At 44.3% G+C, this 24,548-nt stretch overlaps 1 protein-coding gene across 1 annotated transcript in view; it reads right to left on the reverse strand.

Moving 5' to 3' along the window:
- OTULINL (OTU deubiquitinase with linear linkage specificity like) overlaps positions 1–24,025 on the reverse strand; it is a 39,891-nt gene extending 15,866 nt beyond the window's left edge. Inside the window, exon 1 of the mRNA XM_065399756.1 lies at positions 23,926–24,025. Coding sequence (XP_065255828.1) covers positions 23,926–24,025 — 100 coding nt within the window. The remainder of the gene's footprint in view (positions 1–23,925) is intronic.
- Positions 24,026–24,548: the final 523 nt, after the last annotated feature.

Consider the following 24,548-nt stretch of genomic DNA (forward strand, 5'->3'; position numbering starts at 1 on the left):
ATTTTGATAGTTGGGGAATATCCTATGACATCTCTATTCATAGCATATGCACTGATTATCTATGGAAACAAATGGGGATACTTTTAATAAACAATTTCAAAGCAGCTAAATTATGACTAATTGTATGAGGTTTACACATTGTTTGAGGGGGAAAATCCTAGGAGGTTAATAGAGTTACAGTGATTTATTTTATCCCTCCTCCATTTCTGTGGTGAAGGCATGATTTAAAAAAAATCAGCAAGTTTATAATATAAGCTTCTGTTAACTATACTAGCCCCTTGTAACAGTTTACAACTCTTGTTCATTACCTGGCACATTCGGTTGTCTAAGTTTTCCCACCACTGTACAAAGCAAACCCAATGCTGATCCAGCTTAAAATATCCATAGCAAATTAATCAAACATATTGGAACAAAAACTAGTGAAGATGCAAAGGAAAAAAACAACTTGTCGAGTCTTTTTTTGCATTATTTATGGTGGCTATATATATATATATATATATATATATTCACACACACACAGTACCCTCATTTGATTTTGATTGGGCAGAATGGGACTATTAAAAGGACTGAACTGATATTTTTCCCCAAAGTAACATGTTTTGTAGAATAGTAGAAATACATTTGAGCAAATTCCTGACATCTAAGGTTTCTGTTCCAGTTCCATATTTTACAGGGGGGCTCACATGAACTTTGCTAGTGTTGAAAAAGTCCTTTAATTTAAACATAAAACAGAATTGAGAGATTCAGCAAAAAAGCAGTAGAGCCTCTTTTGAAAGCCAGTGATACCCCACTTGTGATACGTGTGTAATAACATAGCAATAAGTAACTTGGGTGTTCTTTCGGCCTGGTCTACACTACAAGGTTAGGTCGATGTAAGCTGTCTTGCATCAGCCTAGCTGTGGAAATGTCCTCACTTAAATTTGGCTCCCACCACCTTAAGTGCCTCTCTATGCCGATTTAGTAACACTGCCTCCCCAAGTGGCATAGAGTCAATATTGATGTAGTTATGCTTATGTCGACTGTTATTGACTTTCAGGAGCTGTCCCACAATGTCCCACACTGACAATACAATTGATACAAGCACTCCTGGTAAGGAGGCACAATGCTGACACAAAGAGCCAAGTGTGCACACACACAAGTGATTTAATAATTGCAGTGACTCTGTGCCGAAGTCAGGTTGACATAATTTTGAATTGCAGACATGGCCTAAGTAAGATATTGATGCTCTCCTATGGGAGGCTGGGAGGCACAAGGCTGTGTGCCTTCAATAAGAGAAGTTACTCCTGGGGGAATTCTGCACCACTGTGCATGTGCAGAATTCATGTCCCCTGCAGATTTTTTTTTTCTCAGCAGAAAATACATTCTGCTGGAGAGGCATTGCAGTTACGCCTTTCACCCACCAGGGAATGCTGTGGCACCAGAACAGAGGGCAGCCAGCTCACTGGCCATATCAATCAGCAGCTGATAGAGAGGAGAAGAGGCTGCGTTTCTCACAGAGCTCTGTCCGCGGGGCCAGGTGAGGAGGCATGGGATACGGGTGAGGGGGGGACAGAGTGGGGCACATGTGGCTGTTGGGTGGGTCACATAGACTGGGGTTCAGAAGGGCTAGTGGAGGGACTGACTGGGGCGGGGGATGAATGGGGGGGGTGCAGTGCCACATGGAGATGACGAGTGGCTGAGTGAGAGTGCAGGGACACATGAGGACAGGGGCAGATGTGCCTGACTGAATGGGAGAGGCTATGGGTCTGCATGGGAGAGGCTCTCCAACTCCCTAACAATCCCCCAACTCCTCACCCCACCAAAAAGTTCCATACTTCTCCCAACAACCCTCCAGGTTCACTCCTGGGTTCCCAGCAATTATTTCCCTCTCCCTCAGCTCCTCCGTTACCCCTACTCCCCCCAGCCTTTGTACTGCTTCTGAGGGGTGCTGGAAATACATTTCTGTATTGTAGTTTAAAAGAATTATTACTCAGAGTTCTGTATTAATATGCCTAGTAAGGAATCTATTTGTTAAAAAACATTTCCTGAATTTATTTTGTTGTCTGTTTTGTTACAGACATTTTGAAACTGGCGTAATCCTATTGTGTTATTTTGACAAATAAAATATGCAGAATTGTACAGAATTTTAAAATATTGTGCTCAGAATTTTTAGGCACAGAATTATTATTTTTTTGGCAAAGAATTCCCCTAGGAGCAGAGAAGTGCACCACAGGAATGACTTAGGGATTGTCTAGACAAACAGCAAGCTGGGGTGTAATTCTACAGTGCATTAATATGCCGTGCACTTATGGTCCTTGCAGACCTTGCTACCGTGCATTAGAAGTTCCCTAATGCACACTGACTTACTCCTGTTTTGAAGCACACGAGGGAACTTTAGTGTGCAGTAGCAAGGTTCACACAGACAGTTAGTGGGCAACATACTAGTGTGCTGTAGATTTACACCCCAGTTTGCTGAACACTCACTGCTCATCTAGCCTAGCCCTTATTCTGATTAGAACATCACTTATCCATTTACATCTTAGACTGAAGTTTTTAAATAAATGGCTATTGGAAACAGAGTTGTTGTTGCAAGGTCTCCAAGATAAAAATGTTATTGATACCAATTGTAAACTGGAATAACCCACCAATACCAAACTTCTCAAAACATACTATATATGGGATTCTGCCTCCGAGGCGGGATTAGAGCTCAGCAGTTCCTCGCACCCAGTGCTGTGCTCACACCAAATCTCTTTCTCCAAGCCTGAGTGAAGACATCACTACAGTCAAGGTGAGGGCTGAATCTTCTGCAATCTCTGGAATAGGTGCAACCCTCAGGCTTCTAACAAAACACTCATGAGGCCTTGGGATACCCAGACGGGTGAGCTGCATGAGACGCATCTGGGCGGACAGCAAATGGCAAAGTGAGAACCTTTAAGTTGTGACATATGGACTTTTCTATAAGACTGTTCACTGAGCAGGTTTGAAGCCTGTTTATAAATAAAGGAGCCCTCAACAAGGGTGGCTTCTCACTGAGTGTTTGTGGAGTGATTGGTGGGACCTGCAGCGGCACATTCCTAGTGCAAGGGAGCACCTGGAGGCCTTGACCCCTCATAGAGCCAGAAAGGGAATACAAAGAAAACTACCATAAAACTGATAAGTGTCAGAACTCCCCACAGTGGCCATCATCTTCACAATCAACTCTGCTAGCACTAGAAAAATCTATAGACTATTGGGTTCTATTAGGCACTAAAAAATCCCCCCAACCAAGAACATAAAGAGCAGTGTGCCTGCAACAGTGTTTTATTGCTGGTGGGGAGTGAGAAGTGGATTCTTGTCAAAGTCCTCATCCGATCAGCCACAAAAAAATATTAGGTAGTGTCCTTTCCACGAACACAGCCGTCTTCTATTTAGCTTTTTATACCACACGCATCACTGTGATAACCAAGCACCTTCCAAAATTAAAAGTAGACTGGGTGACTTATGACTGAGTACACTTTTTTCTCCATTCCTCCACACAGGTATGTGTGTACTTTTTTGGCATTATTAAAAAAAAGAAAAAAGAAAAAAAAGCCTTTATGGCACACACAGGCAAACAAAGTCAGAAAACCAAGTTCTGTATTTTGATCAGAAAGTGCTGAGGTCTGTATATTTAGATCCTACACAATGTACATCAGATCCCTTCTAGTGGCTGCTACTGAGAGCACAATTATTCCTTTACATCAAATCATAGAGGTCTGGGCTCAGGATCTGAGGATCCAGAGTTCAAACTTTGCTGACCACCAATGTTTGGTTGGGAATGAGGTGGTATCTTTATAGTTGCACAGTGCACACCTCCTGTTTTTCCAGGTGAATTGAATAAACCATTTAAAAAAAACACCCACAAAATTTCCTTGAACAGAGGGTTTTATAGTATAAAACTATTTCTCTGACAATTATAGGATCTGACGTGCAATGAAACACAAGTATTCCATCTTTTAGTCATTTTTCAGTCACGTGGATGAATTGTGTCACACATTGGCAGGTTTGAAGGTTGAGAGAGCTATGATAGCAAAGACTCTAGGGAAGTGGGGGCCGGAGTACTTGAATACAGTCTGTAGCTTCAGTTCCCTTGGAACCAACAGGAAATAGCCATCTTTACTAGGGGCACATACCCCTCCTTACCCCCAGTGAGTATTTGCTTTCTTTACTGAAGACATGAGTAGTTTCAGTCTCATTTTATGATATGGGAAGAGTTTGTTACAAGGGAAAACTGTTAACTATAAGAAAGTTAGGGAAAAATTAATAATTTTGCCTAATTATACCAAACTTCTTTATATGTACACGTGAGGATAGTTAAACTTCCATTCCAGCCATCTGGAACGTGAATGATAAACCAGTCCTATGTTAGCAAAAAGGTTGCTAAAGAAGGTCAGATGCTGAATTTTTTTCAAGTCACATTTAATATATTTTAACTCAGACTCAGTAACTGATTTAGTTGAATCCCCAGAAAATTCATTTTTACCAATAGATAATGTGCTGTAAATTTGGAAAAGGTCATACAAAACAAAGAAGCTGAATCCCTGCTGTAAGTAAAAAACTAAACCCAGCCTTATTATAGACACAGTACTGCATGTTGGTAATATTACATGGGGGGTGGGCATGCACACACGCTTGTATAAATGCAGCTGAACTGAATTTAACCCTTCTGTTAAGAATAGAACCGAATTAGAAGAGTTATGTAATATTTATTATGTTGGTTGCCTATTGCAATCCTGATACCAAGTACAGTAAATTACACCATTTGTATAAGGTTCAGAAAAATAGTGAAACATTTCCTATAATGCTTTATAGGACAAGAACCACCCTTCTCCCACACCTCAACACCACTATCGGGTCCCCAATTTCAGAAAAAAATTGTTATCAGCATATACCAAGTGGGAAAAAATGAAAATGTTGCTGATACCAGATGCAAAACCAAGATATGCCAGTAGTATTGTGATTAAACAGCTATTCCATTTTAAGAACCTTGTCTTTACATAAGAGAGCAGAAATGTCAATTTGCATTGGTAAAATAAGCACAATTTTTCTTAATACGAAGTTTGATAAAACTCCATACTAACAAAGCTTTCTCCCCTTGTTCTATCAGAAACACCATAAGTGATCATTGCTTCCTCAGTATCAGAAGGTAATGGTGATGGGTATGGGAGAGGATGGTATCAATAATTGCATTCACCATATGGTAAAAGTAGTGTTCAGTTTAAATTGTTCAAGTCTTGGCTTTTATATGGAAACGGGCATACACATTGAGACTGAGACAAGAGTCAAAAGGTCACACAATATACAACAGTTTTTGCAGTATTTGGCCCAATACTTTCAGGAAATCCTTTGCTACTCAGCTGCCTTATACGAGTCAAAAATGTCTTTCCCTCTGGTTTCCAGAGGCCTTTTAGAAAAAATAAAATTGTGAGGTAGCAGAGTAGCCTTTTCATTGTAAAAATACCCCAATCTCCCAAGCTGTCTAAAACTGTAGCGTTTAATACACTCCAGCTGCTGTTTGACATACTACCACTATATCTGTATCCAGGACCCTGTTTGTTGAGAATTTAAAGTATATTTTTGCTTGATTGCAAAAAGGATAACACATGTAATTATATTTTTCTTCTAGGGATTCCTACAAATGAGGGTAAATTTCAGTTCATGAATCCATTCGTAATCTAGTCTCCTTCCAGAATGGTACACCAGCAAAGACCAGTAACTGGCTCAAATCCACTTCCAGTCAAGCAAGGAAAAAACACAAGAGAACGTTTCAGACACTAATAAGTGAACATCATTATGTACCACAGAAAATGTAAACCTTCTCTAAGCACTTACCCTTAGCGACTACTATAAATACATTCCTTTGTAAAACAAACAGAAAATCTTCCTGAAATTTCGGTCATTGCCATTATTATTTTATTTTACAGTAGAACCTCAAAGATATGAACACCAGAATTATGGACTTACTGGTCAACCGGACACCCTGTGGAACCAGAAGTGACCAATCAGCCGGTTGCAGCCCCAGCACTCCCCTCGTAGCTAAACCCCGAGCCCCAGTGCCCCCCATCCGGCTGAAGCCGGTAATGGAGCCACGGGGGAGACCCAAGCCCCAGCAACTCTGCAGGGCCAAAGCCGGGAACGGAGCCGTGGAGCTGAAGCCCCGAGCCCCAATGCTCCCCACAGGTCTAAAGCCCTGAGCCCTGGTACTCCCGCGGGGCAGAAGCCCTGAGCCCCCCACCCAGAGCCCTGTGCCCCAAGGGTCAGAAGTCCTGACTCCCCGCCTCCCCACCGGCCGGAGCCCTGCCCCTCCCCCACCCCCCACAGCCCTCTCCCACCCCCCGTGGCTGACATCCAGAATGTCTGTGTTGTTCAGAGTTACGGAACATTTCAGAGTTACAGACAACCTCCATTCCCGAGGTGTGCGTAACCCTGAGGTTCTACTGTAATTCATTAGGATAAGTCTCCTTCCCCATTCAGAGATGTTACACTCCAATTATATGCAAAGAAATAGGATTTATGTAAACTCCTATAAATCTATTATTTCAAGGAAGGTTATTATTTATAGAGGATCTATCTGTTGCTGAGGGTTATGGTGAGTCAGCCAGATGCTGCTCAGGGTTGTTTTGTCCAGTCTCTGCTTTCCAAAACATACAACTTTTGATGGCGGTGTGCTAAATCCAAATTGGCAGAGTAAAGGACTATTGAACCTATATTTTAATCCTGAATGCCTTCCTACACTTAATCTTAGCCAAAAGGCTGAGTAATATGAATTCCTTACCTTCTTCAATAAAGTGCCTCTTGATTTGCCTGGATAACTGGGACTTATATCAGGGAAAATTAAAATGTTACTCCCCTAAAAACAATTGTTTTGCCCTCTGACCTGCTTATCGTTCCATCCTGTTTGCCAATATCACACAGCAGGAATCCTAAAATAGCTTTGTTCTCTCTCCTTCAAAGATGCACAGCCATTAGGGACTGATGAGGCTAATCCTCACCAGGATCGCCCAAGCTGTCAGCCATTCTATAGACACTAGGGTATGTCTGCACTGCAGTAAAATACCTGTGGCTGGCCCATGCCAGCTGACTCAGGCTCAGGCTGCAGGATTATAAAACTGAAGTGTAGACGTTCGGGCTTGGGCTCGAGCCCAGGCTCTGAGACCCTCCCCCTCTTGCTGGGTTTCCGAGCCTGGGCTCCAGCCCAAGCCCGAACATCTACACTGCGATTTTTAGCCCTGTGAGCCTGAGTCAGCTGACCAAAGGCCAGCTGTGACTGTGCCACGCGTCTTTTATTGCAGTGTAGACGTACACATAGTCTAGGGTGTGAACTGTACTGCATTCTGCAGTAAATGCTGCAGCCACTGGGAGTCCTGGTAGAGCTGAAGCTGTGCCAGTCCCCTGTGTCACCGCAGGAACAGGCTGGCAAACAGCAGAACTTTCACGGAAAGGGATATTATGGCCTCTGTATGAGCCAGGGGCAAAGGGCTGTGGGTGGTGCTGCTTAGTAAATAAACTACAGTGTCTTCTAGAGAATCACAGGTAGTTGCCTGTGTTCTGATCTCTTCTCAGGTGGGCACAGTGTTATAACAAGAGCAATATACATACAACATAACTAGGACAGGAAACACCTTTTCTCATGTTTGTTTGTACAATTCCTAACACAAAGGAGTCCTCCTGTTCAGGGCTGTCCCTAGGGGGGTGTGGTGCCTGGGGTGGAAATGACAAATTTGGCACTTCCAGGACTGACCATGCCGGGCAGGGGGGGCGATGCCTCCCCAAACAGCCAGGGTGTGGCCCCGCCCACACTCCACCCCCCCCCCCCCCCGGGCAGTGCCACTAGGTTCCAGGGGGCTGGGGCCATGCCGCCTGCCTTCCCGAGACTGGGGAGGCTGCAGCAGCAGCGCCACGCACTCTCCCCTCCCACACGTTCTCCCTCGGGTGGAAGGGGCGGGATTGGGGGCTAGCCTCTCCCACCAGCAGGTCACGCGCTGCCCAAGCACGCCAGCCAATCCTGCCGCCCACGGGGCCCCCCAAAGCACGAGGCCAGGAGCGGTCACCCTGATTTGCCGTACCCTCGGGATGGCTCTGCTCCTGCTACATGACTGGGGTCCACAGGCATTATCATCATAAAAATTATAATCATGGACATGAGTGCCAGAAGGTCAAGATGTACAAGAAAACATGAGTACTTGTAACCCAAATAAGGGATGTATTCAAAGGAATCAGTCACTGAACAATCAGAACAGAAAATAAAGATACATACAACAGAACGGACTGTGACCTGTATGAGAAAATAAACTATCTGTCAGAGTACCCCATCAGTGCTCTCAGGAGAAAGAACTAAGAGCAGGCCTTGTATGGTTTTTGGCAAGTCACCTAATCTCTGTGTTATTCATCAGTTTATCCATTTGTAAACAACCATTTATAGGCTTTAGGACTCCGGAGCCTTGCGGTTGAAATGTGATAGCTGACAGGACACAACACAACAAGAACTGCTGTCTAGCAAGCACACTATTAGCTTCAGGGCAATATTCATATATTCACAAGCTCAGCACACCCCACACATCCAATAAATAAAAGATTACTCAGACACAGCCAGGAACCTCAACCCTAACCTAACCAATGACAGAAACAGCATTATACAGAACCAAGCCTGCTTCCTATCAATAACTACTAGTTTCTTAGAAACAGCATGACTACCTGGCACCTACTGACATAAACTGTTCTGAAAGCCCATCAGTTTTTACATAATTAGTGATATCAATACAATTCTGGTTGTTTTTGTCTTCACCTGCTGGTACGAGGAAGCACCCACCTTTGCCTGTGCCAGTGCAGGAAATCAACTCGTTTGACAGTCTAGCTTTATAGCTGTCAATTTAAAGGCACACATGGAAACAGTACCAGAGACTGCAGCTCTTTAGAATAGTGATTTTATTCACCATATTTTGCATTTTGGAAAGCACCATGTAAAGTTTTAGAAGAGTGTAACTAGTAATCAGCAATAATACCTGGCCTCGTGGCATGTCAAAGTCCTGCCTTCTTATTGTTTGGTATGTGAAAAAGTGCGATTCCACAGGTGGAATTTCATCAGTTTGGAAATTTTACATTATGTGATTTAGTCCTAAGTGGAACACAGGATCTGGTCCAAGAGGGAACATAGCTGTACCTCTCCTAAAAAAGCAACCATAATGTAATTAAATGTAACATCCTTCTAGAGGGAAAATGCCAAAGTCACCACCACAGTAGCATTTATCTTCAAAAAGGGGAACCACACAAAAATGAGGATGTTAGTTAAACACAAATTTAAAGGAACAATCAAATGAGTGAAATGCCTGTAAACTGCATGGAGACTATTTAAAACACTATAATAGAGGCTCAAACTAAATGTAAACCCCAAATTAAAAAAAGAACAAAACAAAAAACAGTAAGAGGACCAAAAAATTTCCACCAGGACATCGACACAGGAAGTTTGGGAACAAATCAATAAATTAAGCAGTAATAAGTCACCAGGACCTGATGGTATTCACCCAAGAGCTCAGAAGGAACTCAAATGTGAAATTTCAAAACAGTGATATGTAACCTATCACTTAAATCAGCCTCTGTATCAGATGGCTGGAGGGTAGCCAATGTATCACTGATTTTTAATAAAGGCTCCAGGCAAATCTGGCAACCACAAGATGGTAAGCCTAACTTCAGTACCAGGAAAACTGGTTACAACTATAGTAAAGAACAAAATTATCAGACAGGTAGATGAACACAGTATGGTGGGGAAGAGTCCACATGGCTGTTGTAAAGGGGTATCATGCCTCACCAATCTATTAGAAGCATGACAAGGGTTATCCAGTCAATAGAATGTACATGGATTTTCAAAAAGCCTTTGACAAGGTCCCTCACCAAAGGCTCTTAAACAAACTCAGCAGTCATGGGATAAGACGGAAGGTCTTCTCATGAACAGGTAACTGGTTAAAAAAATAGGAAACAAAGGATCGAAATAAATGGTCAGTTTTCACAATGGAAAGAGGTAATTAACACTCTTCCCTCCAACCCCCAGATCTGTACTTGGACCTTTGCTGTTCAACATATTCATAAATGATATGGAAAAAGGGGTGAAGAGTGAGGTGGCAAAAATTTGCAGATGATAGAAAAATTATTCAAGCTGGTTAAGTCCAAAGCTGACTGCAAAGAGTTACGAAGGGATCTCATTAAACTGAGTGACAAAATGGCAGATGAAATTCAACGTTGATAAGTGCAAAATAATGCACACTGGAAAAAATAATCCCAACTATACATACAAAATGAAGGTGTCTAAATTAGCTATTACCACCCATGAAAGAGATCTTGGCGTCATCATGGATAGCTCCCTGAAAACACTGGCTCAATGTGCAGCAGCAGTCAAAAAAGCTAACAATGTTAGGAACCATTAGGAAAGGGATAGATAATAGGACAGTAAATATTATAATGCCACTATATAAATCAATGATATGCCCACACCTCAAATATTATGTGCAATTCTGGTTGCCCCATCTCCAAAAATATATATATTAGAATTGGAAAAAGTGCAGAGAAGGGCCACAAAAATGATTAGGGAGATGGAACAACTACTATATGAGGAGAAGTTAAAAAGACAGACTGTTCAGCTTAGAAAAGAGACAACTAAGGGAGGATATGATAGAGGCATAGGCGCAGACTATGGGCTGGAGCACCCACGGAAAAAAAATGGTGGATGCTGAGCACCCACCGGCAGCCCCCCATCAGTGCCTTCCCCTCCCTGCAACACCTCCCGCCAATCAGCGCCTCCTGCCTGCCGCGGATCAGCTATTCCACGGCAGGCAGGAGGCGCTGGCGGGGAGGAGGGAGGGCAGGGCGCACTTGGGAGAGGGTCAGAACAGGGCAGGAAGAGGCAGACAAGGGAGGGGCATGAAGAAGCAGGGTGGGGCCTTGGGGAAAGGGGTAGAGTGTGGGCAGGGCCTTGGGCAGAGCTGGGGGGGAGCAGCCCCTAGCACATTAGAAAGTCAATGCCTATGGATAGAGGTCTATAAAATCATGAATGGTGTGGAGAAAATGAATAAGGAAGTGTTATTTACCCCTTCATATAGCATAAACCCTTCATATAACGGTCACCCAATGAAATGAATAGGCAGCAAGTTTAAAACAAGGTAAGGCAGTATTTATTCAGACAATGCACAGTCAACCTGTGGAACTCGTTGCCAAGGGACATTGTAAAGGCCAAAAGTATAATTGGGTTCAGAAAAAAATTAGATAAGTTCATGGAGGATAGGTCCATCAATTGCTATTAGCCAGAATGGTCAGGGATGGAATCCCATGCTCCTGGTATACCTAAATCTCTGACTGCCGGAAGCTGGGACTGGAGGACAGGGAATGGATCACTCGAAATTGCTCATTTCTGTTTATTCCCTCTGAAGCATCTGGCACTGGCTACTGTCAGAGACAGGATACTGGGCTAGATGGACTATAGGTCTGACCCAGTCTGGCCGTTCTTATGTTCTTGGTCTCTCTCCACCTCCCTTTTACCAGGAAATGATAGGGAGAACAGAGACACAGGATGGAGGGCAGACAAACACATGCTTGGGAAGGAAGACATCAGAGGCAGTAAGAAAGGGATCATGAGGAGCAAGGCTGTGGGCAGAGTTTGAATTTCCACTTGCTTTTTTCCAGTTTGGTCCCCAAGATTTCAAGAGGGCTGCTCGCAGAATGGGCTTGTCTACACAGAAAAATAGACCAGCGTAAGTATAGCAGTATAATTACACCAGCAACTCACCATGTGGACACATTTATTCCAGAAATTTTTCCCTTGTAGACAAGCCCTAAGACATTACTCATTGTGAATAAGGTTGGCAGGATCTGGCCCTATCTATTTTGATGACAGAAAAGCAAGTTTTTAAATTTTTATTCTTGTTAGCATTGCAGAGGGGAAAAAATATCAGCGAGGCAGCTGGATTTGATTAGTGTTGTCTCTTCAACCCTAGAGGAACATCATTAACTTGAAATCTAGACAATTTAAAAAAAATAGTTAAAAGTAGTGGCAGATACAACACCTCCACATGAGTTCTTCTCCCAGTTTTTGGTGTGATCCAATTACATTGTTGTGTTTTTCTCTCCCAGTCATGGGAAAGAGCCACACAAATAAAAAAGTAAACTGACTTGACAATACCAGGGAAACTGAAATTGACTATAAACAAAGCACTGTCTGATGCACAAAATAAACAAACTGAAATAAATGTTTTCTTTCCATTCTCTTAGTCACTCTTGTTAGAAGTAATGCCAAAAACTACAGGAAGTATAAATATTTCACCTTTGTGATTTAAGTTGATGGTGTTCCTTTAACTCCTGATTGAAATAGTTTGTACATTGGAATTTATTATTATTACTAGTATACATTTGGCATCACCATTGGTATCTGGACACCTTGCAAAGATTAAATAGAGACATTCAAGAGCTCCATAAAAAGAAGCCAAAAGACCAGGGTCCCCTGCTGCCTCTGCAGCTTTACCAAGCAGCTTAGAAACCAAGACTTAATCAGCTGTGAAGGCCTGGAAAAAGAAATGAATCTTGCGGCTCCATCTAGCAATGGATTCTAATTAAGTTTGACTCTGGATACCAAGCTGATTTTGCAGGGCTGGCAGTTTGGGGAATGGGGAGTGTCTTTTTACTTGTAAACTAAGGATATTTAATATGAAATAACTGAGAGTGAATAATATTGGAATACTGCATGCAGTATTTACAGAATCATTTTTCAGAGCTGAACTGCACTTTAAAGCATCAACTGTATCTGGAGTTAACTATTTTTGAAAACCCAAGCTTTGACGAACATGTCACACTTAGAAGGAATTAAAAAGAAAAACAGGAAGTGACAAGAAATGAAAACAGAACGAAAGGACATTAAACAAAGCACACAGCAAATAGGAATAACAATAAAAGGCCTCTACATGCATGGCCTTGCTTAAACCTTAAAATTTCCATGCCAGCTGTTGTAAATTTCCCTCAGCCCAGCTATCACCATCTCTGGCTGGGAGAAGCAGATTAACCTGCTCACAGCATCTGTTTTTCTTGCCAGCCTGTTAGCTTTTGCTGATACCTTGGGCAGTCACTGGCCACTCACTCCAACCCTATTTACCTTTTATATGATCTCTAAGGTTTCTAAATCCCTTTGATCATATGGTCTGCCTTGGGAACAGTAAACTATTCTAGCCCAGAGTGACAGACAGGGGTTACTCCCCATCTGATAACTTTGCCATTGTTTCATTTCCTTTGGGTTTCCCCCTTTACAGCCTCCTTTGATTTAACTCCCAGCATTCAGGCAGATTAATATCAAACAGATTATAAAATATCATATGCCCCTTTGGTTAAGAAATACTACATAGCTCCATAATTCTTCACAGCTCCTCGTTCATTTCAGCATCTAGTTTTAAAAATCCCCCGTCTTTAGTACCCTCCATGGACTGGACTCCTGCTATTTGGAACAGCCATTCTCTCCTACTGCCCCACAGCCCCTTCACCCCTTAGATTTGCCACTTGTTTTCAAATCTCAGCAAATGCCATATCTTTTCTCCCTTGTCTACATCTAATTTGTTTATTTCTGCACTGCAGGATTTTGTGTGATTTTAACTGATTTTCTCTTAACACTGCATTAACAAAAGTTATTCTGTCCAATTGTAAGTAAATGTGTAAATATGTATACGTAAAATTAAACATAGTAGCACGAACTGACTCTCAGAAGCCCATGAAGGATGGCAGGGGAAGGTGAGCAAAAGACAATTTATAGCCATTTTGCACCAGATTTAAACTCTTTGTTCTTAGCCATGGGAAAATATATACCGGGATTCATTGTAATGAAAAGAATTAAAGAATTAGTTAATAATGCCACATTATGGTATCTTTCTGGAAAGTGCCATGTTGTCAAGTCTGACATCAAGTGCTGTAAGAATGCCCATAAAACTGTATTTGCCAAGCATGGAATCCCAGCAACGATATTTGTGAGCAAAGGTCCTTATTATTCCATACATGGATGAAAAGCAGCTTCATCAGCGTTGGAGTACAATTAGTCCACTGTATATCAAGTAAACGACAAAGCCAAAAGAGAGATGCAGATTGCCAAGAGAGCGCTGGAAAAGGTATCAGACAGTAGCTCAGATTAATGTTTTGTTTTATTGGCTTATTATAGCTCAGTTAAAATACAGATTATGTTCTTCAGGAAACATTTATAAAGGTATTAAAGAAGCTCCACAATTAACGTGTCTAGTTAAAGCACCTTATTAAAATATCTTTATACCAGTATAACTGCATCCACACTACGGGGCTTGTACCATTTAACTATACATTTAAATCTGTACAACTGTTGTGTGTAGACAAATTAAATATCACTTTGCTACTGCACCTTCTCACAGTGCTTTTAGAGCTACAGAATTATAACCAGACATGGCTTAAAACTGTAAACCCAAGAAATACAGACTTCTGAAAAATAATGTATTTAAAAAATAAAATGACTATATATAGTTGTAACCTTTGTGCAAGGCGAGCAGAACTCTCAAGTCCCAACATACTTGATATTTTATCATGATTGTTAATGTAGAGCATTTGTGTCATTGCATAATATCATTTGCACAGCCCACTCCCCCAATTCACCTACCAATAAAATTATCTTAGTCACTGACAACACACAACAGAATATGTATACTGTATACATGATGGTGCAGTACAATAAGAAATTTGAATGGCCACATTACTCACAACTGCCAAATCACATGATCATGCTACCTATTTTACCAAATAAACTTCTTTACAATTCTTTGAGAGGTTTTTTTGTTTTCAACAAAAATGTATTGGCATCATCTTTTGTATTCTCTCCCTGAAAGCTTGACTCCATTAGTACCGTGGTTCCAGTCGCTCAGGGCTAAGAGCAAGGGGACATCTAAACTATATTTCAGAAATTTAAGGCCCAATATTTTGGAACCTACCAGGCCTACAAGCAAGTGCTGGTTCCATCGGAAAGCTGCAAGTCTCCCCTTTCTGTTTGTAATGACATCCCTGGCTGGTAATCTTTGGGGACTGAACGTGAGGCCTCACTCTCAAAATCATGAACCTTTGCTCAGGACCGAACAGAGGTTTTGGGGGGGAGGATATGGGGCAAAATCTGAAATAGAGACTCCCCCCACACATCCTTCAAAAAGTACCATGGAGATGGAAGAGTTTAAGAAGAGGGGAAGGAACAGGGGGTCAGAGAGGATCCAGGCCTGTGCAGTTGCTGTCCTCCCGACAGAGACGAGGGGACTCTGCCCTGCTTGTGTCCCAGAGGGGCAGGGAGTGTGCTCAGCGCGTCTCCTGGGTCCCGGTGCAACAATGCCAAGGGCAGCCATAGTGGAATTTGGTCTCAGCCAGAGCAAGCGAGTGGCTCTCCGCACTACTGATGGCAGACACTGAACCCAAGGGGTGCTGTGTGACCCTGTGCACCACGTCACAATGGCTGTCACTCAAATTTGGCCGGGCCACCCCTCCATTATTTTGGGCACCCTCTAAAATGGGGAGCCCTGGACAAACTGCCCCTGCTGGGCAGCCCTGCCAAAGGACCAGGTCCATTAGCTCAGGGCGGCAGCAGACCCATATTTCTGATCTAGTCACTAGAGGGGGACAAGGAGTCATTCTATTAGCGTGGGTTACACATTTTGCCTGGCCAGGGAAGCTCATCCACCAAGTTGAAAAAAAAATCATATTTCAAGGGTTACACAGTGGTTAAAATAAAATAAAATAAATTTAAAAGAGTGGTTTGAAACAGCTCAGAGATTTGGAATGTTAAAAATAATGCCACTAAGGATGGATTCGCGGACAGAGGGCAGGTGCCAATACATAATGAATTGCAAAGGACCCTGAAATTCTCCTTCTCCCCAAGAGGAGGGTCCTGCTACTGAAGACTTAGCCAAGGGCCTGTTTGTAGTAAAAACACTTGTTACCATTGTTTAAATTTACAGTGCCTAAAGCAGTGGTCACTTTTTGAATCTAAGGGCAACCCAGGATCTACCCCGCCCCTTCCCCAAAGCCCTGCCCACTCCATCCCCCCTCTCTCCGTTGCTCACTCTCCCCAGGCTGGGATAGAGGGTTGGGGTTCAAGATGGGGTGCAGGCTTTGGACTTGGGCCAAGGGGTTTGCAGTGTGGGAAGAGGCTTTGGGCTGAGCCTGGGGCAGGGGTGTAGGAGGGGTGCAAGCTCTAGAAGGGAGTTTGGGAGCAGGAGGGGGCTCCAGGCTGGGGCAGAGTGTTGGGGTGCGGGAAGGGGTGCAGGCTCTGGGAGGGAGCTTGGGTGCAGGAGGGGCTCCAGGCTGGGGCAGAGTGTTGGGGTGCAGGAGAGGGTACGAGGTGCTGGCTCTGGGAAGGGGGTCAGGGCTGGGGCTTGGGGTGCAGGAAGGAGTTCAGGATGCAGAAGGGGGAATGGGGTGCTGGCTCCAGGAGGGGGCTCAGGGTGGAGCTTGGGGTGCAGGAGGGGGTATGGGGTGCTGGCTCCAGGAGGGGTCTCAGGGATGGGGTGCAGCCTCCCGCTGGGCAACACTTACCTCCGGCGGTTCCTGGTCAGCAGCGGGCGCAGTGAGGCTAAGACAGGCTCCCTGCCTACCCCAGCCCTACACCACTCCTGGAAGGGGCCAACGCGCCCCTGAGGGAGAGCTGGGGGGCATGTGGCTCCACTTGCTGCTCCTCTCTGCAAGCACCGCTCCCGCAGCTCTCCCAGCCAATGGGAGCTGCTGGGGTGGTGCTTGCAGGCAGGAGCAGAGTGGGGAGGGAGACCGCTCCCCCCCCCCGGGGGGGGGGCCACACTGGCCGCTTCCAGGAGCGGCATGGGGCCGGGTAGGCAGGGAGTCTGCCTTAGTGGCAGCCACACTGCAACACCGGAGATCTCGATCGACTGGGAGATCCTCTAGGATCGACCAGTCGATCGCGATCGACCGGTTAGTGACCACTGGCTTAAAGTTAGGCACCCAAATCCATCTTAAGGCAATTATACAGAGGCCTGACTTTTAGAGGTGCTGATCATGCAGATTTGTCATTGAAGTCTATGGAATATTTGGGTGTTCAAAACCTCTGAAAAATCAGACCAATTATTTATTTGCTTAATTAAGGAATTAGTTGCCTAGTTTTAGGCATGCAACTTTGAAAATGTTGACCATAATTTCTAGTGTTTTCCCTCTCCGCCCCCAACAAGAAAACCAAAACAAAAAATAAAGTCTCATACCCTCTTATGTATAGTGGATTCCTGGAGGGGGGGGTGGGGGAGTGGGTCAAGCAATATTTTGCATGTTGGTTATGCAAATTGGCTTCTTCATGGTGCCTCTAAAATACAAGCATCTTTTGTCCCACTCTACGTCTCTATTTAAATGCATATTTAAATTCTCTGTCTAAACATTAGCTGTTGTTAATTTACAGACCTCAATTTAGATCCTGAGAGATAAGCTCCAGAGATTTATAAACAGTTTTTAGAGCCCAAGTATAGAAATGACCAGTTTTAATAGTTCTCACACGTTATTCCAGCTTCAATATACTGAGAAATGTGAAAACAGCAGTCCCTGGGGCTAAGGTAAAATAGTAATTATATTTTCAAGTATCAGCAATTGAGAGAATTACAATAACCACATCGTACTGACTGATTGAATCGCCTGAGAATTACTTCCCTTTAACTTTCAGAAGTTAAAACTGAAAGCGAGGTAGGAGCAATTTTCACATTTCAATCAGTGAGCAAATGATTAGTTGGTCAGCAAGAGAGAAAGAGTCCAGGCTCAGTCAGTGTAGTAAGACAGACGGATCAGTCGTAATTATTAAACCAGAAATTTACTCTAAAGCTGTATTGCTACAGCAGAAAGACACAGTGAAAATATATGGTTTCTGGAACATAAGAGATCAGTCAATATAGGCACAAGGCTGTAAGGTAGTAAGCACCAATTGCACTGTGACGATGAGATGTAGCTGCAATCACCTGGGAGGCGACTAAGGGGAACATGTCCATCTTTTGACTGCTCTGGTGATGTCCCCCTCAGGGTGACTTTGGAAGTCAAGCACTCCCTCCTCCTTTCCCCCTGTGATGGGAGTTGAGGGCACTCAACACCATGCAGGTTTGGACACTTATCTGGGCATCTACAAGCCAACAACCTCAGAGTGTTCAAAATGTAACATTCAAGGTTTAAAATGAAGAATTTCCATTTTCAAAAAATATAATCCCTTCCTGGAATTCCCCCCCCCCAATGCCTTAAAAAACACATACACACACACCCTTGGACCCTTGCAATATTTACAAGGAACTGTTTTCCCCCAAATCTCTGGCCTCAGTCAAATCCATGTGCTGTTTCTATTAAACGGTTCCAGCAGTATTTTGTGTTTTTTGTTTCTTAAACAGAGACCACAATTGGAAGAAAGCTGAGCATTATTAAGTCTCTCTTAAATCTCTGTAGACACTTCAAATATTTATAGTCCTTGCCAAGGAGCCTTCAAATAACTGAGCATAAAAAGATCTATGAATATAATCGCCTATCAACAGTTCCCCAAACTGTTGGTAGTAGAAGCGGAGTCCCTATATTACACAAATGCATGGGCCAAAACAGTGAAAGCCCTTTGCCCTTATCTTTTTCCTGGGGTGTGTTGTGGGCATGGACAATGTGGCATCACCCTCTGGCACCTCCTATAACGGTAGGTATGTGAGGCTTGCAGAAAACGCCCCTTGGACTGGAAGCCAAATTCCACCCCCGGCTTGTGCCAAGAATGACTGAAAGGGGAAGGACCCGATCCCTCTCCCCAGCCCTGCAGGGTCCGCACTCCCAGGCACTCCCCACATCCCGTTGCAGTTTCCGTGTTTCCCTCCCCGGCCAAACCATGCTAGAAAACCAGCCTCCCCAGGGCTAGTTCTGTGCGCAACGGGCAGCCACCGATCCTGCGCGAGAGGGAGGGAAAACTTCCCACCCCAAGCCCCGCTGTAGTCCCTATGAGCCCCAGGACGGATCCTCTGGCACCTGCCACACGCTAGCGACCTGCAGAGACGCAAGGTCGGCTGGTGTAGCGCGGGCAGGAGGAGCTGGGCGGGGCGCGGGCGAGCGTGGAGGGGAAGGGATCGGATCCCCGGGGAATGCCGGGCTGGGGATCCCCGGGGCGGCACCTGCAAGGAGCCCCAACCCCGGTGCTGCCGCCTCCTCCCCACCCCGGAGCAGCCTCCGGAGCCGCGAAGCACGAGCGGTCACTGCAGAGCCTCTCACCTGCGGGGCCGCCGCCGCTCCCGGGAGTGCCGCGCAGGGGGCGGGGAGCCGCGGGGCGGGGCCCTGGGGGCAGGCGGCGCCGCGCCGCTGGGGAGGAGCCGGAGCCGCTGCCACTCCCACCCCCGGCGGCGGGAGCTGGCTCGGGGGCCGCGCGCTCCGAGGGCCGCTCTACCCCGGGGCTGTGCCGCCTGCGCCTCTGAGGGGAGCCTCCCCCTCTCTTCGGGGTGGGTTGGAAGGCGCCCCCAGAGGGGTGGGCAGGCACAGCAGGACCTCGTGGTGTGTCTAGAACAGAGAGAATTCATGACATAGGAGCTCAGTGTCCCACACACCAGCAGGCTCCCCCCGACCCAGCCAAAGTTTCCCCGACTGCAGGCAGGGTGGAGGACTTTGGGGTACCAGCATAGCACCCCACGTTTTTAGCTGCCAGTGCTGCCCTGTGGACACAGCTGTTGGGACATGTGCCGCCCCTCCCCACCGGCTCCAGCGTGGATGCACTCCCCAGAAGTTTCTGCAGGTGCACTTGGCTGGTCAGTCCCCTAATGGTGGAGTTGGTGTGCACAGAGAAGCCCCAACATTTCCTGGGTGTGCCCCAGTCTTAATATACAGATCCAACCAACATGGTAGGAAAGTAACATGGCCCTCAAATCACTTGTTGGGGAGACTAGCAATTGTCTCAAAACTTTTGATGCATCACAACATTATGATATGCTGGTTTGACCCAAATTCAGAAAAAGTGCCCCCTCTATTCTCCCCACCAATCCATCAGCCTCCCCTGTTAACCAAATAGAAAAATAAACTATTTTAAACATATTCCATGTTGGAGGGCACGCTGAGACCTTTTCTTTATTTTTTTTTAAACCAGCATTTCCCTTAAAATCTGAAGGCTCGTACAGTTTAGGACCAGAAAGGACTAGCAGACCTGCATACCACAGCCCACCAACACCCCAACACTACACACACATACACCCCCAAAATTGAAATTAGTCCAAAGTATTACAGTCCACAGGAGACTAAACTATTATGTGCCCCAGGTAGAGAATAGGAAGAACCACCACAATGGCTGGGAACTGATCAAGTGACATATAGCCAATTAATCCCAGCAAGTGACCCACACTCCATTCTTCAGAGAAAGACGGGAAAAAAACAACAATCCCAAAGGTCACTGCCAATCTGACCGGGGAGGAAATTCCTTCCCAACCTCCCACATATGGTGATCAGTTAGACCCTGAGCATGTGAGCAAGAACCAGCCAGCTAAGCGCATGAGAAAGAGAATGCTCAATATCATTGTAGAGCTCTGGCCCACCCTGTCCAGTGTCCCTATCTCCAGCTGTGGCCATCTCAGATGCTTCAGAGGAAGGAACACCCCCCCCCCAAAAAAAACCCAGAAAACACAGAGGGGGGGGGGGATTTTTCCTAACCCCTGCAGGTAACTGTCTGAAACATAAGGAAGACCAAAACAAAAACAAAAAACAACCACCTAGTAGCAAACAGGCTGGGTTTTTAAGGAGATACTGTACTGGCAACTTGTCTGTTTTGAAAAATTGAGTTAAAAGCGTCCTACACATTCCCCTGAATCCTCCTGCTAATTTGTTATTTTATGGTCACACTTATCCTATTGTTTTAAAATGGTTTTAATTCTCTCACTACAAAAAACAAGCGATAACAAATTGACTGCATACTGAACAGTCAAACTGAGAAAGAGAATCCCACCCTACTTATCACTTTCAGTCACAGCAAACTTAGGTGTTATTTGTCACAGTAGTGGGTAAAACATTTGCAGTTAGAAGTGCAAATTTAAAGTTGGTTACTCTTTCAGGAGCAAGTTAGTGATATTTCACCTGCTTCTGTTCAGTGGCATAGGTGTCTCTTCTCCCTCCACCAAAGGTTTAGCAATTAGAGACAAGTTAATTTTAAGGGCCTGTCTACACTATGGAAGTGACACAGTTGGCAACAATTAGTTTGCTTCATCCTCTGGATGGGGCCAATTTATCAGTTTTTGTTTTTAAAATGTTATAAAATGCCAACAGGATGTTAGTCTAAAACATCAGCATGTGACTTCTTCGGCTTACCATCAGCAAACGCCTGCTGATGCACCCTCCTTATCTGCACCCTCCCTCTTCTTTTCAAAACGTTAAGAAACAAAGGAAGAAACTGATGCAACAGATTAAAATATGGGAATTCTGGGATCCAACCCTAATACATGAGTGTCAAATGTAGCCTTGTATTCAGAATAGTCCCAACTGATACAATAGGAAGTAAATTTGCATCTTGTTTCTCAGTAATTTCAAAGGAAACAACAAGGATAAAACAACTCTGGTTTAAAAAGGCCATCAAATATCACTTAGACCCAGTAAAAAAATCAGATCTGAATTAAAATATTTCAGTGCTGTGATTAGTGGAGGACAGCATCTAATCCCACATGTTGCCTATGTCTCTGAATTTGGAGATCCCATTTGTGATGGACATTGTTAATGAACACATGTGGGAAGGTGAGATGTGATGCTCCTGGAGTCATTTACTAGATATCCATTTTTTAAGGCTCATGTCACTGAGATTTGTTCTGGAGCTACAAGGTAGTGTCCTGTCCTACAGTGATCAGCAGACAAGGTCACCGTGGTACCTGATGCTCTGTGCTTCAATTTCCCCTCATCTAGCTCCAGATATTTCAATGTCCTACTCTTGGATACGGCAATTCAAGTGTTTTTTCATGATTTAGCCCTCCAGCCAAATTCTGCTTCCTTTTTGGGAGGTAAACAACGTCCAACAAAACAAATTGGCATCCAGCAACCTCACGCTGGTCTTCATCCTGACTCCAGGCTCAGTTGTCCTTCTACCTCTTTGTGGCAAGGGATTTTCACACTACCTCCTTCCCAGTGGCCCTATAGAGGAACCCAGACCCTTCCTTACTCTGGTTTCCCATCCAGAGACCCTGTAGCAAGCAGCCCAAGTCCACCTACTCAGACCTCTTGCTTCACCTTCTGGGATCATTTCCTACCTATGTCTCTGTCTGGGTCTTTTCCACAGCCCCTTCCTAGGTTCTCTCTCTAGGCTTTTTCACTGGGCCCCTTTTGGAGAGCCTCTAACACCACCTGACACTCATCTGGCTCTGTTGTAGAGCATCTTCTTTCTCCCTGTTGGTCTCTGACACAGTATCACCTGCCTGCTCTTTACCAGTCTCTCTGTGTACCAAGCTAAGCATGCTCTTACAGGAAGCCTCACCACTGTTCACCTAGTTAACTAAGCATGGCTGATGCTGAGCCCAGCTCCCTTAAAGGACCAGTCCACCCTGTGCCTGTTGATATACTAAGCTCAGGGTGTTACAGAATTCATTATTAACTGAGGGTTTGGAGTAAAAGTTATCCATTTTAGGGCTAATCAAAGGAAGGCAGTCTAGATCAAAACTAGGATCACCTGAGACAAAAACAGAGCAGATTCTTCCCAACCAGAGAATAATTTCTGCTATTGATGGGTTGGGGGTGGAAACATGCCGCTGAACTGTGCTGTTAACAAGGAAACTTGTCTGAAAGGTAATTTCATCTCAAAACAAAGCCTGGGAAACTACAGAGGGAACTAATGAAGAAATCAATTAAACCATGGCAGAGCCAAGCTCCATCACAGCCCCTAGGTATAAAATATTCTCACTGTAACTAATGTTTACCTAAAAGATACATGTGACCTCCATGAAGACACAAGGAAAATTCTGCAAAGGCTATCCCCTGAGAATGGCTAAAGTTTGACACTGTTTCCCACATTTTCTATTGCAGATATTTTTTGCATGCCACTGTACCACACTGAGACACACTCTGGGGTTTTAGTGACTTTGCTGCCAATAAACAGGATCTATCATCCTGCTGCTGGGGTTTCCAGAGGATATTGTGGGCATTTGTAAGCAAGTTGAAATTTCAGCTTAGTGTGTATCCATCCAGAGCCTCAAGTCCTTGACCAGACATGTACTGAGTTATACCAAGATCAGCACATTTAGGACACTTAGACAACTCTACATGCAGATTGTGGGACGCTTCTACATGAAAACATTGCATGTTCTATTTTGTGAGGAAACTTTCATAAACTTTTGGATAGGGTAAACCACATTGTTATAGAAAGTGTCTCAAGGACACCTCCTCTCCAAGGCACAATCATCGCATGGATTGCCTTCTCTTATTCATGATCACACAACATCCCTGTGGCAACTACAGCAGTTGCTTAAATGGGAAGTTATATTATGCAAGTATTAAGGTATTTTAACCATCTTTACTGCCATAGATATACTGCGTCCTTTTTAAAATAATTAATCTCGCTGTCTATTTTTGTCCTTCATTACATTTCCCACTCCCATCTGTTGGGAAGCTAGCATCGTAACTGCATTAACTCAAGAAAAAGACATGGGCATCTCTGTGGCCAGCTCTGTGGAAACAGTGGGAAACATCTATTTCCTGACAACTAATGACCTGCTGGGTTTAAGGATCTTAGACTTTGCTTCAGTCTTTCAGTTTTTTCAGCCCATCATTAACAGCCAAGGAATGCTTTCCCTACTGGGCATTGTTGGTTACATTTGAAATGCAACATGTAATCAAACCCATGCATATAAACAGTGCCTATGAGGACATCGTCCTCAACACCAAGAGCTTTCTCTAATTGTTCACAGTGAGTCTGGATGAGACTCCAGCACTTAGAACTCAGTTCCACAAACTCACCAATGCTTTTTTTTGATGATTGGTCAACTCTGTTTCTTTTTACGGGCTCAGTGAGTTGTTCTCTATTCTTGCTCGCTCCTCTGTCCAGGTGTCTCAGCATCTCCTCTCTTGGGGCTCCTTCCAACTAGATTTTTTCCGCCCAAGTTGTTTTGTCAGTTGTAGAAAACCAGTCTTTACAGACTCAGCTCGTCTTTACAGATCAACAAACTGTGAAAGGATCAGACTTCCTGTTTCACTTCCGTTAAGCTTTTCAAAGTTTCACAGGCAGCGTATGCTTCTCCATGCATAAGCCACAAGAAAAAAAAACAATGAAGCATAATTCAGCTATTTATAAAGGCCACGTTGGTTACTTCCCTGTGTATCTTCCATATTCCTTGGAGATCATAGGACAGGGATTTTCGAACTGTGGTCCATCAACCATTGGTGGCCGAAGGGGGTCGTGTCAGAAGTTCACAGAATCATATGGCACTGGCTGCTCGTCCTTTCCAACTACTAAATCACATTAAAAGGCTAAAAAATATATAAATACTTCCTTAATATTATCTATCCATGCAAAAAATTGCTTTAGTTTCTGCAGGAACCTGATGTGATTGTCAATGGGAAGGGAGGTGGCTTACAGAACT

The sequence above is a fragment of the Emys orbicularis genome, chromosome 2, assembly GCF_028017835.1.
Source record: "Emys orbicularis isolate rEmyOrb1 chromosome 2, rEmyOrb1.hap1, whole genome shotgun sequence".
NCBI lineage: Eukaryota > Metazoa > Chordata > Testudines > Emydidae > Emys > Emys orbicularis.